Source organism: Planococcus citri, chromosome 1 (genome assembly GCF_950023065.1).
Source record: "Planococcus citri chromosome 1, ihPlaCitr1.1, whole genome shotgun sequence".
NCBI classification, from domain to species: domain Eukaryota; kingdom Metazoa; phylum Arthropoda; class Insecta; order Hemiptera; family Pseudococcidae; genus Planococcus; species Planococcus citri.
The window spans coordinates 15,106,285-15,126,013 of record NC_088677.1 but is presented as its reverse complement, the minus strand read 5'-3'; the positions used below and the strand labels follow the sequence as shown (position 1 = coordinate 15,126,013).

At 32.7% G+C, this 19,729-nt stretch overlaps 2 protein-coding genes across 3 annotated transcripts in view; one reads left to right on the top strand and one right to left on the bottom strand.

The window, feature by feature from the left end:
- The window catches only part of LOC135848065 (orexin/Hypocretin receptor type 1-like), a 287,683-nt gene extending 279,850 nt beyond the window's left edge, over positions 1–7,833 (top strand). Inside the window, exon 7 of the mRNA XM_065367843.1 lies at positions 1,701–7,833. Within this exon, the coding sequence (XP_065223915.1) occupies positions 1,701–1,891 (191 nt within the window). The 3' untranslated portion in view covers positions 1,892–7,833. The remainder of the gene's footprint in view (positions 1–1,700) is intronic.
- Positions 7,834–12,071: 4,238 nt separating this feature from the next.
- LOC135847977 (uncharacterized) overlaps positions 12,072–19,729 on the bottom strand; it is a 746,225-nt gene continuing 738,567 nt past the window's right edge. For both annotated transcript variants that reach the window (XM_065367729.1, XM_065367736.1), the window contains one exon: positions 12,072–14,630. In XM_065367729.1, coding sequence (XP_065223801.1) covers positions 14,317–14,630 — 314 coding nt within the window. In that variant the 3' untranslated portion in view covers positions 12,072–14,316. The remainder of the gene's footprint in view (positions 14,631–19,729) is intronic.

Sequence of the window (19,729 nt, the reverse complement as noted above, 5' to 3'; positions counted from 1 at the left end):
GATGCAAAAGGTTGGTTCTCATAGTTTTACCATTTTCAGTTTTCAAGAAATTATAATATTTTTAAAAATACATATGCATGGAGCCCGAGCAAGACGGGTGAAAAAGCTCTCAAAAATTCACAATTCTTCATTTTTTAGGACATAATTTTTTTCAAACAAAAAAAACTGGTACTAATTAGAAATTACTATTGTTTCCAAATTTTTGGTGAAAAATTGTACATTTTTTGATATATCAGCAAAAGTTGGATCTTTCCGACAGTTTTGACTAAAATGCACTGGAGAGGACTTTTTTTTTGTAGGAAAATTTCAAGTAAATTATTATCATTTGATATAAGAAGTCGAAGAGGGGAGCTTGGTGGAATACCCCCTCTCTTCTTTCTTTTTGACAAGCCTGCCTGCCGGCCTCTGATTCTGTCACAGAACTTAGGTATTCATCTATTTTTTATTTTACAATAATTTATCATCACATACTTATGCATCGAAAGAACCCAAAAGGCACGTCCATAAGTTTCAAATAGGCAAACCATCAAATGTTTTTTTCACTCCTGGCGCAGAACCCGCCCATGACTCCAACGGAGTCGTTTTTCGTTTCGGAGGGGAAGGTTGACAATTTTCAGCGTTTATTAGCTACAAAATCGGACTTATTTCATTGGGAGAATAATATAGGATATTAGTAGGTTCGATATTCCAAATACTTGAACTTTTGAATCAATTTTGTGAGCTTTAGAGAGCTTTTTAAGATGTAAATACTGTTCGGGCACGAGGTTTTGACACGCGGAGAATCCGTTTGCAGTCTTAGTTCGGCCAAAAAGCTCAAAGTTTCCTCGAAAATTAAGCTTTTTTCAAGAAAGTTCAACTTTCAGGTACAAAAAAGCTCGTCGATCGATTAAAATAAATGAGCTTGTCATGATTAGCGATGCTTAATTAGTGATAATCGACTTTTTGTGGGAAAAGCTAAATTTTGAAAAAGCTCATTTTGCTTTTCTAGCCATTTCAGGCTGAAAGAAAGAAAAAAAAAGAATCTCAAAGATGACTCAAATCTAATTTATATCTACAAATTCCAATTAATCTCATATCGTCATTTCATGCCATTAATGAAGTAAAAAGAAAGCAAAAAAGTCCTCGATGCATATCTCGTATCACAAAAGTAGAGCATACCTTACTTACCTATACGTATATCCAAGCACGTTATAAAATAGGACATTCCGGTTCCTTATTTTCAAAAATACCTGCTAAAAGAAAAAACTTACCCACTTCGTAAATTTCAATTCCAGTTGTACCTAGTATTTGGTGCTAACAAGTTCACAGTTTATAATGCTTTTACTTTTTGTTATACCTACCTTTGAAAAGTACCTGAAGTTTGAAATTTACCGGAAAAGTAAGAAGATACTCGAGTAGTATAGAACTTCGCATTAGCCTCACTTATCTTTTTTTGCGAATGGAAGTCGAGCTTAACGGAAGCAATTTCCAGTGTTTTTTTTTCTCGTTTAAAGTGATTTGTTTTCTTCTTTTCCAGATTGTACTTTATGATTTTGTTTAACTACTTTTTAGTTCTATGTTCTACCTACATTATTTTATTTTCTCTGTGCGTTTATTTAGATAATATATGTTATTAAATACCTAAATTAATTAGATATTCAAAAGAACTAATTATTAATGATCGAAACCGTAACTAATTTTTCTTTTTCGAATGTTCGCAGGTAAATTCAGACGAGAATTCAAACGCGCCTTCCAACAATGTCATCATTGCGGTAAAAAAAAACGCCAACCAGACATCGACCTCGTGTCTCAGAACGACTACGCTCATTCGTCCAATCGCCGAACTAGCCAATCGTACGCTTTCTCATCGCGACGTACGAAGACCACGTCGTTCATAACGCATACAACATGACATATGCATCATCCTGGACCTCTACATAAAAGCAGAGTCCAGTGGAAAAATGATCTTTTTCTAGAAGCGTAAAGAATTTCCAAAAGTACAAAGTTCTCAGTATTAAATACCTACCTATATAGCGAAACATTTGCGAAGAGCTTTGTATCCAGCTCATGACTTCTGGGTACAAGATCTATCCTCTGCATATACCTATCACCTACTTATGTACCTATTTTATATGTATGTACCTATAATGAAGCATACTTAGGTACTTACTTATACCTATCTATCGTACCATACTTTGACTGTGAATTAGGAGTATCAAAAGGTGAAAGATACTTCGATGTATTGTTTTCCATCGTAAAAACGTTGTCTATTCGAAAGTTACCGTTGTAGAGATTTTTTTTTTCGTGTTGTAGAATTTATACTGTAATGTAATTGCGTCTATATGTATGTCGAAAGTTTTATAATTCCAAGTTTGCTTTTAAGCGAATGAAAATTTTTTACGAAACGTCCTTTTCGAAAAAGTAAACAAAACTCCAAAAGTGTCACTGTATTTGACTAGGGAACCATCAGAACTGTCTCAAGTTTACCTATTCGATACTCGAAAAGTGAACGGAAAAGAATGGAGTGAAACTGAAAAATTCGAGATGTGTAGAAATGTTTTTGGTTCCCTATATTCAAATGTAGGTGATCGAAAAGTTCAACTTCCTAGCAAATTACTTCTACTTACTATTGATTGATTTTTATGCAGAATGTTGATTTTTCAACATAAATTAAGTGTAGGGTTATTCAATGAGTACAACTTTCAACCTCCCTCTGTTTCAATAATCCTTTGTTACTTCTTAGTATTGGAATTTTAGATGAAATGAGAGGATTTATTCGAACAATGTGATATTTGTGTTTGTATTTCGTCAATTCCATGTCAGGATGATGTTTTATCGATTTCGACTTATATAATCTCAAAATTAGTTCAAGCAGGTTCAAATCCAAAATTTTCTCCAGCGACCACTTTTGAAAAAAAATGAAAAATTTATCTACTGTTCGCAAAAGTGTGAACGAAAAAAACTGAAATTTGGTTTGCACCCTATTTGTGACCATCCCAGTGGATTTTTTATGGTTTTGAGTAGTTCTGGAACCCCTAACAAATTTTTGAATTCTCCAGTTTTCAAAAAAAAAAAAAAAAATCGATAAATAGGTTCAAACTGAAATTCAGTCCTATACTTAAACTTGGATTTACTACTCGAGAGGTTAAAAATATTCAAATGAGAAGTTTCGATAAGGCTATTTTTTGGCCCCAGCTAGCTATCGACTCAACCACTCTTGAAATGCTGTAATAAATGTCCCAAATACGAATCTGTGATTAGTTAACTCAAAATGACCATTTTTTGGGCCCCAGGTGTTCCCAAAGTTGTGAATAAAAAAACAATTTTAGGAACCACTGAGTATTATTTTTAAAAACTGATTCAGCGTAAAATCTCGGTTTGACTCCATAAAGTTATGGGAGGATATTTTTCTATTTTTGACCCTCGGGGGCAGAAATTGAGGGCTTTGGATTTTTGGAAAATTTTGGAACCACAATTTCGAACCTTCCCCTTTGGCCCGGCTGAAAGATTTTTACAGTTTATTAGTATCTGAAAGACCTCTATCCTACCAAATTTTGAGCTCAATAAAATTTTGTGCTGGTAGGCACTCAAAAATCCAATTTTTCGTAATTTCGATATTTTGGGAACCCCTGGAAAGCTAAAAACCTGCGATTTGCGCCAAAAGTAACGTTTTGAGGTATATATTCAATAATATATATGAAAAAGTTGAATTAAGCTCCCTGTATATTCGTAATTTTGAACCATTTTTTCAATGCCCCCACTTTAGGCACTCCTAAAAAAGGCATTTATGCATATTTTTTCAAATAAATTGAAGAATTTAGTTACATTTGAAACATATTAGCAAGTGCTCGATAATTTTTCATATGATTTTCCCTGCAACTTTCAAAACTGAGCTATTTTGGGTCAAATTCTAGGATTTTTACTTCATTTAAGTCGTGAAAACATGATTTTAACGTCTTTTGAAGAGTAGGTAAAATCTCAGAATTTTACCCAAAATAGCCCAATTCTGAAAGTTACAGTCGAGAAAATCATATGAAAAATTATCGAGCACTTGCTAGTGTGTTTCAAATACAATCTGTGGTTAGTTAACCCAAAATTACCATTTTTTGGGCTCCAGGGGTTCCCAATGTTGTGAATGAAAAATCATTTTAGGAACCACTGAGTATTATTTTCAAAAACTTTTTTAGCGTAAAATATCTGTTGAACCCGATAAAGTTATGCGAGGAGATTTTTCTATTTTTGACCCTCGGGGGCAGAAATCGGAGGGGTTTTGATTTTTGGAAAATTCTGGAACCACTATTTTGAACTTACCCCTCTGAGCCTTGCTAAAAAGCTTTTTACAGTTTATTAGTATCTGAAAGACCTCTATTCTGCCAAATTTTGAGCTCAATGAAATTTTGCGCTGGTAGGTACTGAAAAATCCAATTTTTCATTTTCGTACTTAATTTCGATATTTTGGGAACCCCTGAAAAACTAGAAACCTGCGATTTGCGCCAAACGTAACGTTTTGAGGTACATATTCAATAATATTACATGAAAAAGTTGAATTAAGTGCCCTGTAAATTCGTAATTTTGAACCCTTTTTTTAGAGCCACCCACTTTAGGCACCCCTAAAAACGGCGTATGCATATTTTTTCAAATAAATTGAAGAATTCACATTTTGATCCTATTTATGGATTTTTTTTTTTGAAAACTGGAAAACCTGAAGATCTGCTAAATCCTTCTGAATAGCTCAAAACCACGACTGATCTACTGTGGAGGTCGAGAATAGGATGTAAACCAAGTTTCAACCTTTGACGTCAATTTGATCAAAATTTAATTTTTTTCACGGGAAATTGACCAAATTTAAAATTTTAAAAATTCGCTAAAAATTGAGGAATGAATTTCAGCATCTGAAATTTGTGTTGTTGGTGTATTTTATGATCCTCTTTTAATTTTTCGTTGCTCAATTTTGACATCTTTGTGCTACCTGGGATGTTTTCATGAGGAGTTGAATCAAAAAAATGAACGACTTCATTGTGAGGTTGTAGAGACACTGAGTATTGGTTTTTAAAAACCAAGTGAATATTCAAACACACCAGGGAATAACCTCTTGGACACTTTTAGCTATTTTTTTCACCAAAGCATACAGCTCGAGATTTTTCACTTCTGTATCGAATGCCCAAAAAATTTTATAGCAGTGTGAGAGGGAAAACTTTTTCGGGACCATTTTTTGACAAAATGCTTCAAATGCCCTTTGAAGGTCCATGTCAAAAGTGGTCTTTAAAACACAATTACAGTAAAAGATTCCCAAAATTATTACTGCCCAATCACACAATTTGAAATTTTACGGTATTATTTTGGAAAAAAATTGGGCTCAAAATCACACCTTTTTTTCGATCATATCGAGAGTAAGCCCTAAAATAATTTTGTAAATTGAAAAAAATGTCACCCAGAAAAAAGATTTTCCTTATAGAAATATCCCAATCGCACGTTCTGGGATTTTGATGATTTTTTTGAAAGAATTTGAGCCTCAAAAACACCTTCATCTGCACCTCTTTCAAAATTGGTTCTCAACGTAAATGCAATTTAAATTCAATTGTGACCAAAAATATATTTTTCTAAAATAGGAGATCATATCATCATTTGAATTTTTTTCCAATTTATGCTATTTTTTAAACATTAAAAAAATTTTAATCTTCATTTAAGATCTTCTAATTTTTTTGTTGGAGCATCAGAAATATTATTTTCGAATCTTCCAAAGAGATTTTCATGTTCTCGAGGGGCTGCAAAAAAAAACCTTTCGTAGGAATTGGTCCGAATAAAAAACTTAAAATAACTGAACTTTCTCCATCTATCTACTTCAAAATCTTCTCGTCACTTTTCAACCTTACCCAAAAAATTTTAAAGAAAATTGATTTCAGATGTCACCCTCACCCTTCCCTCTCCGCCCAAGGAAACGACCACAGTCTGACACATATCTTCTTATACACATAAAAAAATGCAATGTAATTTTCCAACTTTCGAAAGATTTCAAAGACTAACTTTAATGCAACCAACTTGACAAATTCATTATTTTTTATAGCTCGAATTCTGCAGATAAGATCGCGTGTTTGTTCACTCTATCATTGCTTGAAATTTTTCTCGTATTTTTTTGATATCTACCGAACGCCTCCGGGTAGTAATTTAATTTTTTCATAAGGTTAAATCAACGTGTTACTTAAAATTCAGCAAAATTTTATAGTACTTCTTTCGTTTTTTCATCTCGCGCTATAAAAAGCTCGAACGGTCACAAAAAATAAATGAATAAATAAAAACTCGAAAGTAATATAAGTAGATATTTGAAAATGAAAAAAATTGACGCGTTCACCTACGCAGGTAGCTAAATTGAGCCATGGTCATTTTATTAATGAAAAAAGAAGGCTATCAAATTTTTAATAATCTGTACCAAGATATAGGGTACGTATGTTAAAGCAAAAAACAAAGTTTTCATCTTTGATATTGAAAATTTTTTATTCGAACGCATTCGAAAAAATGAAAATTTTAAAAGAAACAGGCCCAAGAAGAAAAAAATTGTTTTGACGATTTATAAAAATGCACAGTAACGAAAAAAATTTAAAAATTAAAATAATTCGAGGAAAAAGATAATTGCACAGATAAGAAATGTTAATACGCGCTTCCTTGGATTTTTCAAGTAGTTTTTTTTTCAACTAGAGCCATTTAGAGCAATTTTAATTTCACGCTCGATTAAAATTTCTGCGGCGAAAATTTTTTTCTCGGTTGTTCAGAATGGTGTTTATTTTAATTTAAACAATGTTTGCGAAAGAAAAATTCTTAGGGTTCATTTTAACCAGAGCTTGGAAACATTGCGCCTCTGCTGACGTAAAAAAAAAAAAATTTTGGAAATGACTTGGAATTTTTATGGACGTAGTCTGGTCTTTGTCTTGCATAATTCGTCGTTTATTCAGTTTAAAATCTCGAATTAGAGTTACCTATGTAAATTTATTTGACCCAAGAATAAGATGATATTCGAAGAGGATCGATATTGTATCAAAAACAATTAAAAATGATTCAAGTACCTACTCAGAACATAACTTACCTACCTGTTGTAAATTTCAGTGCCTAATTAGGCTACCTATATACCTACTTTGTACATTCGTGTAAATAATTTTATGTTATATGTGTTCATTTGATGTTGTAATCTTTTTAAATGGAATTGTGATGCTGTAAATTATACTTTTAAAAGTGGAGTTGAAAGAATCAAAAATAGCATACCTAAGAATTTCTACTCAATTTCCCAATTTATTTGTAGAATAAGAATTTACAATAAGTATAAACCGTGTCTTCTATTTATTACGATGTTATTCTGACAGGATTGATTTTTATTTTGCATTTGGTTTAATTTCCTGACGAAATATTAGAAGGAAATATGTTCTAAAAATACTCGTAATATTTGCTCTGTCGTTGCGAAGCATTTCCTATATTTTTTTCTTTCAAATTTTCGAAACGTTGAACTTGATTCGCCAATCGTACCATTTCCTTTTATTTTATTTTACCTGTTTTTTTTTTGTTTTTTTGAAAAATTCGTCGAATTTTTATTAGAATTCTTTCAACTCTACTTCCCTGCTCTGAAACATTTCTTCGGATTGGTTACCTGCGAGAATTGTTTCAATTTCTTATACACGTGTAAAGATATTTGTTATCTGTGAACCAGGATAATATGTTCAATGTTGCGTAAAGATACCGCTGTACCATGTACCTTTTATTGTGTTAGGCTATGTGTCGTGTGATGTGTTTTTTTTTTGAACAATTTTACCATATTTGTCGAATTTTTAAATTTCTGTGTAATTCAATAATAATGATTGTATGTGCGAACGTTTTTTCTTATTCCGTTTTTATTTCAAATTCATGCTCGAAAGGTCCATATATGGGTTCATTTGCGATTTTTGCACCTCCCGCCCCAGAAGGCCATTTGGGGGTTTTCTCAAAAATGATCTCTAATTCTTGCTCGGAAGATACAAAAACATATATTTTGATATGTCACATGCCATATGAGCTCATTTTCAATATTTGCACCCCCCCCCCAGAAGACCTTTGATATCTTGTGCAAAAATTATCTCAAACTCGTCTCGGAAGGTCCAAAAATATATATTTTGATATGCCACCTGACATATGCTCCTCATCCCAAATTTTAGCACTCCCCTTCCCCCCTCAGAACCCTCTTGAAGTTTTTCGCAAAAATATTCTCAAATTCGTGCTCGGAAAATCCAAAAACCTATATTTTGATATGTCGCATGCCAGATGAGCTCATGTTCAATTCTTGCATCTCTCCCCTCAGAACCCCTTTGGGGTCTTTTGCAAAAATAATTTCGATTTCGTGCTCGAAAGGTTCAAAAACATATTTTTCGATATGCCACATGCAATATGCCCCTCATCCCAAATTTTAGCACCTCCCCCCCAGAAGCCCCTTCAATTTTTTCGTAAAAATAATCTCAAATATGTGCTCGAAAGATCCAAAAACATATATTTTGATGTGTCACATGTCATATGGACTCATTTTTAATTTTTGCGCCCCCCCCCCCGAAGTCCCTTTGGGGTCTTTCGTAAAAATAATCTCAAATATGTGCTCGAAAGATCCAAAAACATATTTTTCGATACGCCACATGCAATATGCCCCTCATCCCTAATTTTAGCACCCCCCCCCAAAAAGCCCCTTGAAGTTTTTCGCAGCAATATATTCTCAAATTTGTCCTCGGAAGGTCCAAAACCATATATTTTGATATGTCGCAAACTACATAAATGAGCTCATTTTGAATTTTTGCCCCCCCCGCCCCCTCCAGAAGCCCCATTTGAGTCTTTTGCGGAAATAATCTCGATTTCGTGCTTGGAAGGTCCAAAAACGTATATTTCGATATGCCACATGCCATATGCCCCTCATCCCAAATTTCCGCACCCCCTCCCCCCTCCGAAACTCTTGAAATTTTTCGTAAAACTCATCTCAATTTTGTACTTGGAAGGTCCAAAAACATGAACATAGGTATGTTGATGTGTCACATGCCATATGAGCTCAGCATTTTTAATTTTTTCACCTACCCCCAGAATTCCCTTTTGGGTCTCTTGCAAAAATAATCTCGAATTCGTGCTTGGAGGGTCCAAAAACATATACCTATTTTGATATGCCACATGCCATATGCCCCTCATCCCCAAATTTACACCCCCCTCCCCCCCCCCCCGAAGCCCTTGAAATTTTTCGTAAAATTAATCTCAAATTTGTACTCGGAAGTTCCAAAAACATATGCATATGTTGATGTGTCACATGCCATTTATGAGCTCACTCCTAATTTTTTAACCCGCCCCCCCAGAGCCCCATTGTGGTCTTTTGCAAAAATAATATCGAACTCATGCTCGGAAGGTCCAAAAACATATATTTCGATATGTCACATGTCAAATGTGCCCCTCTCCCCAACTTTTAGCACCTCCCCCCAGAATCCCCCTTGAAGTTCTTCGCGAAAATAATCTCAAATTTGTGCTTGGAAAATGGAAGGTCCAAAAACATACAGTTTGACGTTTCACATGCCATATGAGCTCATTTTGAATTTTCGCCCCTCCCCCCCAGAAGCTCAATTGGAGTCTTTTGCAAAAATAATATCGAACTCATGCTCGGAAGGTCCGAAAACATATATTTCGATATGTCACATGTCATGTGCTCCTCTCCCCAAATTTTAGCACCTCCCCCCAGAACCACCCTTGAAGTTCTTCGCGAAAATAATCTCAAATTTGGGCTTGGAAGGTCCAAAAACATACATTTTGATGTGTCACATCATCACATGCCATATGAGCTCATTTTAAATTTTTACACCTCCCCCCAGAAGCTCAATTAGGGTCTTTTGCAAAAATAACCTCAAATTCGTGCTCGGAAGGTCCGAAAACATATTTTTTGATATGTCACATGCCACACCCATCATCCCAAATTTCAGCACCCCCCCCCCCCCTCCAACCCCTTGAAGCGTTTCGCAACAATAATCTCAGATTCACACTCGCCATTCACAAAGTCCAAAAACATGTATTTAGAATTTAGATATGTCGCAAGCCATGTGAGCTCATTTTTTATTTTTTCACCCCCCCCCCCCCAGAAGCTCCTTTGTGGTCTTTCGCAAAAATTATTTCAAATTTGTGCTCGAGAGCTTCAAAAGAATGTGTTTCAATATCTCATCACACGCCCTTTTTACTCACTTTTGAGTTGAACTTCTCTCTTTGAGGAGCTGTTTCAAGTTAATCTCAAAAAAATAACCCTCAAATATGAATTCACCGCATCCGAAAACCTCCTTATACCAAATTCGAGCTTTTTTTTGCCAAGCTCCTGCAAAAATAATCGATATGCAGCCTGAATAACGTGGGCAACAAATACATGAAAAATTCCTGCGAATGTACTCGATCGGCAACTTATTACACACCAGGGCAACAACGACAATATTCAGAACTGTTTCAGGTCTGAACGTGTGAATATTGCTCCAACATTATCCACAGTACCGCAACCACCCTGTTTAGATACATTAACTTCACGATGTAAAGTTAATCTGTCTAGTCGAGGTGGTTGCGGTACCGTGGATAAAGTTGGAACTGTTGGAACAAATTCGTACCTGAAACCATCATAGAGGGCGCATGTGTTGGAAATTCAAATAATTCTGTGAGTTGGTAGTTTCTCAATGTTCCGCCAGATGGCGCTGTACATTTCGAATTGAAATTCTTATTTTCATTGTTTTGTTCCCATATCTATCCGAAGAAATTGATTGATTCATTAACTTAAAGCCAAATGGTCTGTTCAAGGTGTCAAAATAAAGGGTGGGGGTTCAGGTCGGTGAGAAATTTTATTTCATGGTTTTTGCAGCCAAATGAACCGTACAATGAGATCAAAATAAGTTTTGATAATGGGAATTCAATGATGCAATAATTCCTAGAATAAATATTTATTTGCTGAATATTCGTATGTAAAAAAAAATAATTTCAATTTTTTAAAACATTTCATCACGAAATACATACATTTTTTCAACACTGTTGAGTCAAATGAAGCATAGTGTGGAGTTAAAATAGGAACTTTATCCTGATCTGAGAAGTTCATCTGAAAAAATTGAAATATTTTCATTGCAGAGAGAATATTTTTGAAGTATTCCATCAAATGTTCGATTTTCGTTTTACAATGAAAAATACTTAATTCAATACGTATATGTACATATACATAGGTCAAGCTACGTGCCAAATTCTAGAATACACAGTAAATAGGTATTACAAATAATTCCACGTAATGATTTTCATAAATAATGAATATAAAACAACTAAAATTGCTAGTAGAGAATTCCCTAATCAAAAAATAATTATAACTTTGCTTTGCTCCTGCAGAAATCTCGATAGACAACTACATCGACACTAATCAACAGCACACTGAACGCCCTCTATATGACTAAACACGAAATACCAGCTTCTGAAAATATTTTAAACACAACACTCCAACGCCATCTATAATGTCAGAAAGTAAGCAATAGTTCCATAAGCCATATCATAGATCACAGAAGCATTCAGCAAATACGAAATAAATTCGCTCTCAGGAGAGATCAGTCAACAATGAAAATCAGCATTCAGCAAGTTTTGTTTTACGTTATATGGTATTTTATAGCAATCCTGATGTGGACAAACGACAAACCATGGGAGCTCGTGTTAAATTTTTAGATTCACGAGAGAGATCGGAGCAATTCTGAAATTTTCTTCAGTAAGATTATTTTAAATTTTCCAAATATTGAATCGAGCTACCCCATTTGAATCATAGATGGCGCCACAGATTACAACACGGTTTGTATCATTTATAAAAACGTCATCTACTTCAATTTTCATCATTTCAATTTGACATTTAAGCTGAAATAATTGAACAAAGGATCAAAATTCAGGTTTCTCGTTTCTCGACCTAGAGAATTCAATAAAATGACCATTTTCGCAATACAACTAGTATTTCTCTGAAAAATCTATATCTCGAGGCCTGATTCCTCGCATTTTATTTGCATTTTTCATCTCAATCATTTCAATTTCAAATAAAACCACAATGAAATAAACCAACAATCGAATAAAATGGAAAATTGATATATTTATTTAACAAACAAAATAAAAAAAGAAAAAAATTAAACGTGAAAATATGTAAACACTAAATAAAATAAAATCACACATTTAAACTAACATAAAATCTCAATAAGTAATATTGCTACATATACGAATGAAATAATGAATAATACTTTGTTTTTGTAAAACTCTTTTTTTTTTGTATTTTATACAACAAATAATTGAAAACACTATAATAACTTGGTCCAATATGAATATTAAAACAAATCATCGTGTGTGGATTCGCGTAATAATTACGTATAATTTAATAGACGGACATAATAATGTTCGTAAGATATTATGGTAAAATTTAATTTAATTTAATAACATCTATTCAAAAGAAAAAACAACAAAAACAAAAACAAAACTTCTTTAAATATTAAATTTGTAGAACCAAATACGCTGTAATGATGAATATTTGAGCATCCATTCGGATAACTTATTCTTTCCATTGGTCAAATATTATTTTGCCAAGTTTTTTTTTTTTTTACATTATTTACAGGATACAGATATTGGCTCTCAGAACTTGAAAAATTCGTACATTACAATGATAAAATATTGCTTCATTATTGACACACTTGTACTTAATATATTAATTAATTACTTATCTGGGTACTTAATAGGTACAATGTATTTTGGTCTATTTTCTGTCTATTACAATGAATAAGTCAAATATTATAATAATAATAATTAACAATACAATAATAAACTCTCTGCAGAAAAATAAAACATATTTTTACCAACAATAAAAATTATACGACAGATTGATCGAATATTTTTTTTTTATTTTGTTGGATTCGTGAGACACCCTGTTAACAAATAATAAATCGAAGACATTATTACGTACTAGGGTGTAAAACTGTAAAATATATTTTTTTAAATTTTTACAAAAACCTCAATAAATAAATGCTACCTCTAAGATATAATATATTGTGGAATACACAAACATACGTATAAAAAATTAAAAACACACAAAAAATACAGGAATGTTTAAAAATCAAGTAATCAATTTTTAAATATTGTAAGTATAATTACACATTTTTTTTAATTCTGATTTTCTGATCAAAAATTACCTACTTGTAATTTACGCTATGGAAATTCATCATCACTAAATGAATATGGTTTGTATTCAATTTATTTTTACACATTTGAATATGTATAAAAATTCAAGAAGACTTTAATTCGTTCAAATTTTATTTGGCAGATCGATTGGTTGATTTTCTCCTGCCTACTTATTTTTACCAAAAAAAAAAAAATAATCCTGTGAAGGAAATCTATTTTTTTTTTAATTCAACGAGAAATTGACGAACTTTTTTCCAATTTAAATTAAAAGAAGAAAAACACAAACACATTTTAAAATATGAAATTTCCACCAGAAAGACACATAAAAATGAACAATGCTTCGATAAATTGAAGAAAAATTTCTCTGTAAAGACGTTTTGACTGAAATAAAATTTGAATAAAAATTATAAACACAATAAAATCGATTACATTGATTCTTCGATCTTCAATTCGTATTCAAAGATTCAATCAAAAATCATTTTTCGGACCAACTTTTCAACTTTGGAAATAATTTATTCGCAAAGCAAAACAATCAACCAATCGTGGAATTTTCTTTTTTCAAAACAAAAAAAAACACACCTATAAATAAACGATATGTCAAAATAAATACGACCAAACACAAAACACAACAAACAAAAAATTGAAAAAAATAAGAAAAACCTCGAGTACATGATATGTTAAGGGTATAGGTAAATAAATCTACATAAATGCATAACGCTTTTGATTTCACTAAAAGGAGTATCAGGAAAAATACAGAATAATAATAATATTACGCATAGATACGAATAATAACGACGAACGTACAATAAACAAAACAAAAGAGACTATAGATTATTAATTTTTTTGTTTTCTTCATCGGCTACTAAGTGAGTACGTATAGGTATAATTTCGCAAGTACTTACATAAGTACCTGTGTAGGTAAACTCGTATGTAAATTACCTCGTTATTACAAAATACGACGATGAGAAACGCGGTCACTCGAACGTTTCACTTCTCAAGCTCATAATTTTGGTCCGACGAGTTAACGACGATTAAGTTCATCAATTTGTAGAAATATACAGATATTCTGCTGTGATGGATTTAGAGTAGATAGGTATCGGAATAGGTACATAGATATACGAGTATAAGAATGTAAGACGTAGGTAAAAGGATTCACAATACGTGTAGATTTTCGCAAGATTTCGATTTGGAATTTATCGACCATACTTTACTAAGAATTTTTCTAACTCTTAGACTAGCTGATGTTCGCGATCCTCTGTATAATCTCGGAGCGCAGTTTCCAAGCGGCGATCTGTTACGTTTTTTAGCGTTGTATTGGTCCCTCGGGATGCTCGGATCGGGCGGATTATCTAGTTTTAAACGTATCTGCGTCAAGATGCCGACCAGCAGCTCGTCCACGTTGTGGTTGATTCCGACCGAAGTTTCGATGAATTTACAATCGTACGATGTCGCCATTTTGCTTCCTTCTGTAGACAGAATTAATTGAAATAAAATTATTGGTAACAGCTAGGACAATAAATGTTCATAGATTTACAGACATATTAATTAATAATAAAATAGGTAAATACTTGATACTTGATATAATGTATAAGAATGTGAAGAACAAGAAATTTACGAAACAATTTTAATTTCCACTTTCATAAATCAGGGGCAATTGAAAGAAAGATTCAATTTTCAGACAAAGCACTTTACCTACTTATTCATGCTCATCAAAAAAATAAAAATAAAAAATGGAGAAAAAATGTCTTGGCATGAAACCGATTTTAATGAAAAAAAAAGTTACCACATAAGTAAATGAACATTTGTGTGGTCTCAACCGCCCCCCTCCCATACTTTTTTCTGAAACATTTTTGAAGGTAAGGTGAAATTCAACCTGGTTTTGAAAAAAATGGCCCACTTTCAAAGATTGTATTTAAAATTCTTGGCCAAAATTTGCGAATCGCTAATTTTAGGGAAAATGTATTTCCACAGTTTCAGAAACGATATCTTTCAATGCTTCGCCATACAAGTTATTGTTGGCAAATATTTGAGAAAAAAATATTTTCAAAATAGATTTTTTTTTTAAATAAGCGTTTTGAAAATTTTCCACTGCTGAATAAAACCCTGTAAGTGGTCGTGAATTTTTAAGATCTCAAAATATCTATACTATCTTTTGGAATTAAGTCACTTTCTTCAAAATATGGATCGGGTAAGGGCTCTAAAACAAAAAACAAAAATTGTCTCCAAAATAACTCTTCTTTGAAGACTTGAATCTTGCCTCCAGGGGCACTTTCGGTGCTAAAATTTATTCTCATTGATTTTTGACTCTTAATGAGGATCTCCACAAAATTTATTGACCGAAATCTTAAGGCATAATCAGACGTGAATAAATTAGCTAAAAGTTTTCAAAAGACGATTCAAAATTATGTTTGAAAAAAAAACTAAACGTCATCAACAAAAAATTTTAAAATTTCTTTTTTTTGGAAAATTATGAAAAAATAGTTCAAAAATCCTTGAAATGAATAATTAAGACATGAAAGCAAAATATCGCGATTTGTAAAAGAATATTAAAAATCCAGCCAATCACTGATCGCAAGAAGGTTTTTGCTGGTAGAAATCATATTCTCGACCCTCGTCCCAAGGACGAAATGACAGGTTTTATTTGAAGGGGTGGGGGAGGGGTTCTAACCGAAAATCGACTGGTATGAGGAAAAAATTTCAAATTTTGCTGAATAAAACGAAAGATAAAAAAGCATTCGTTTTTCCTGTTGAATTTTTAAAAACTTCAAACATGGAATTTTTCATTTTGAATAATCTCAGAAACAAAATGACTTGAGAGTAGCTAGGGCAAAAGCTTTGAAAAATTCGTATTTTGATAACTGAAAACACAATGTTTTCTATGCGATGAGATTGATTTTTTCGGTTTCAAAATTTTAGAATTTGGAATGATAATTTTCAAAAATTCCAAGTTTGAAAAAAAAAACACAAACAGGCCTGAACGAACTGGAGGCAAAAGCTTTCGAAAATTCGTATTTTGATGGGCGAAAAAGCAATCTTTTTTATGTGAGGAGGTTGATTTTTTGGTTTCAAAATTTTGGGATTGGGATGATGGTTTTTTTTTTTAGAAATTCCAATATCGAAAAAGAAATGCAAACAGGAACTAATCAAGTGAGGCTTAAAGCCGTCGAAAATGTGAGTTTCGAGAAGTGAAAAAAAAACTTAATTTTTATATGTGAGGAGTTTATTTATGATTTGAACATTTTTCGAGTGTGAATTATGGATTTTTAGAAAATTTGATTTTGAAAAAGAGAAACTCACAAGCATTAACGCCGCGAGAGCAAAATCTTACAAAAATGTGTAATTCAAGTTCCAAAAAAGTCAAAAGAAATAGCTTCTTCATCAAGTCCAAAAATTTTTATTTGCCGAATCAGTTGGAAGACCCTTTTCAGATTATTATAGTGAAATCGGAGCTTTCTCCAATTTTAACGAAACTCACTAAAAAACGTTAGTTTGGATTTAATACCATCCCTAAAATTTTTGAGCCGACCCCCTCCTCTCCAAAACCAACTCGAGAAATGTGCCCATACGTGCTCAAAATTCAAAATTCTCGTTCTCCGAAGAGGGTGCTTCAAAAATTTTGAAACTCGACTCACAGAAAATAGTCACAAATAGGTCCTTGTGTAAAAATGTTTTCAAAAAAAATTTCACATCAAGGTAATTTTTTTTGTTGGTGGGGGAGTTGGGAGAGGGGTAAAGTTTCAAAAATGTTGAAACATGAAGGGCTGTCCGCCTCTTTGGACATCCCATTTCCCATTTGACCTCTCCTGTGGAGTTCAGTGAATGACTCTCGCGTGTGACATTTTTTTTTTTTTTTTGGAGTTTTTGTGCATCGAACGAAATTCCATGCCTCTATCATAAAATGCAGTTTGATTGCTGTTTTTGTTTTTGCCTACGTTTGAGGCTCAAAAACGGAAAACTGTCGTTTTCGTGTCATTTTACGTACCTATCTACCTGTAGATCAAGAATCCTTGAAATAAATTAAGAATTAGAACAGAGTGAACTGATTCCGATTTTAGCAGCTAAATCACTGATCGCAAGAGGGTTTTTGCTGGTAGAAATCCTATTCTCCACCCTCCTCCCAAGGAAGAAATTAAAGGTTTTATTTGAAGGGGAAGGAGGGTTCCAACCAAAAATCGACTGGTACGAGGAAAAAATACAAATTTTGCAGAATAAAACGAAATCACTGAGAGTAGCGAGGGCAAATATAAAAGTTTTCAAAAATTCGTATTTTGATAACTGAAAACAAAATGTTTTCTATGTGAGGAGTTTGATTTTTTCGGTTTTAACATTTCAGAATTTAGAATGATATTTTTCAAAAATTCCAAGTCCTTTTTTTTTAAAAAAAAAAAGGGCCGAACGAACTCAAGGCAAAAGTTTTCGAAAATTAGTATTTTTATAGGCGAAAGAGCAACTTTTTTTTATGTGAGAAGTTTGATTTTTTTGGTTTCAAAATTTTAGAATTTGAATGATGGGTTTTTATATAAATTCCAAAATTGAACAAAAATGCAAACAGGAACTAACGAAGTGAGGCTAAAAGTCTTCGAAAACGTGAGTTTCGAGAAGTGAGAAAAAAAACGTAATTTTTGTGTGAGACGTTTATTTTTGAGTTGAATTTTTCTTGGGTACTTATAGATTTTTAGAAAATTTGATTTTGATAAAGAAAAACTCACAAACATGAACGTAGCGAGGGCAAAAACTTTCAAAAATTTGTAATTCAAATTCCAAAAAAGTCGGCAAAATAGCTTCTTTATTGAATCCAAAAATTTTCAAAATTTGCCCACTCAGTTAAAAGAGCTTATTTTCAGGTTAAGACAGTGAAATCGACACTTATCTTCAATGTTGACGAAACTCGCCCAAGAAATGTTAGTTTGGATGTAAAACCATTCCAAAAAAAAATGTTGAGCCACCCCCTCCACCACCTGAACCCCAGAAATGTGCCCATGCGTGATGAAAATCCAAATTTTCGTTCTCCAGAGAGGGTAGTCCCAAAATTTTGAAACTTTCACAAAAAATAGTCAGGTACATATAATGTAAAAATCTGAAAAACAAGAAATTTACCAAAAATTTCTAAATTTCCACCTTCATAAATCTGGAGCAATTGAATGAAAGATTTCATTTTCAGACAAAGTACTTTATACCTTCATACTTATCAAAAAATAAATAAATACAAATAAATAAAAAATGGAGCAAAAAATGTCTTGGCAGAAACTGATTTTGATGGGAAAAAAAGCTATCACATAGGTAAGTAAAAGAAAATTTGTGTGGTCTCGACGCCCCCTCCCATAATTTTTTCTGAAACATTTTCAAAGGTAAGGTGAAATTCGACCTGCTTTTGAAGAAAATGGTCCAATTTCAAAAGATTGTATTTTGAAATTCTTGACCAAAATTTGCGAATCACTAATCTTAGGAAAATGTATTTCCTTAGTTTCAAAAAAGAAAACGTCCCTATACTTACTTACGTATCTTTCAATGCTTTGGCATAATTGTTGACAAATATATTTGAGAAGAAAATATTATATTTTTCAAAATAGGATTATTTTTTTAAAAATAAGCGTTTTGAAAATTTTCTAATTGCTGAACAGACCCCTACAAAAGTGGTCGTGAATTTTTAAAATCGACGCAGAATCTCGAAACATCTACTATATCTTTTGGAATTGAGCCACTTTCTCCAAAATAGATCGGGTAAGGGCTCTGAAGCAAAAAACCAATTCTTTTTCCAAAATATCTCTTCTTTGAAGACTCGAATCTTCCCACCAGGGGTACTGCCGGAGCTAAAAATTCTCAATTATCTTTCACTCCAAATGAAGATCTCCACAAAATTTGGTCGAAATACCAATATAATACACAATCAGACGTGAATAAAATCAGCTCGAAGCTTTTAAAAGACGATTCAAAATTTTGTTCAAAGAAAGAACTTAACTTCATTGACAAAAAATTTCAAAATTATATTTGTTGAAGATCGATTAAAAATATGACTAGTTCAAGAATCCTTGAAATAAACAGACTTATTAAAACGGAGCAAAACGAACTTATGAAGAATAAAAAGCCAGCTAAATCACTGATCGCAAGAGGGTTTTTGCTTGTAGTAATCCTATTCTCGACCCTCCCCCCAATGACGAAACTAAAGGTTTTGTTTGAAGGGGGAAGGGGTGCAACCAAAAATTGACTGTTACGAAAAAAAATACCAATTTTGTTGAATAAAACAAAATATTAAAAATCATTCGTTTTCCCTGTTCAATTTTTAAAAACTTCAAACATGGAAATTTTTCATTTTGTAACAGAGAAACAAACTGGCCCGAGAGTATAGCGAGGGCCAAAGATTTCAAAAATTCGTATTTTGATAACTGAAAACACGATGTATTTTATGTGAGGAGTTTGATTTTTTCGGTTTCAAAATTTCAGAATTTGGAATGATAAATTTTCAAACGTCCAAGTTTGAAAAAAAAACACAAACAGGTCTGAACGCAAACTGAGGGCAAAAGCTATCGAAAATTTGTATTTTTATAGGCGAACGAGCAACTTTTTT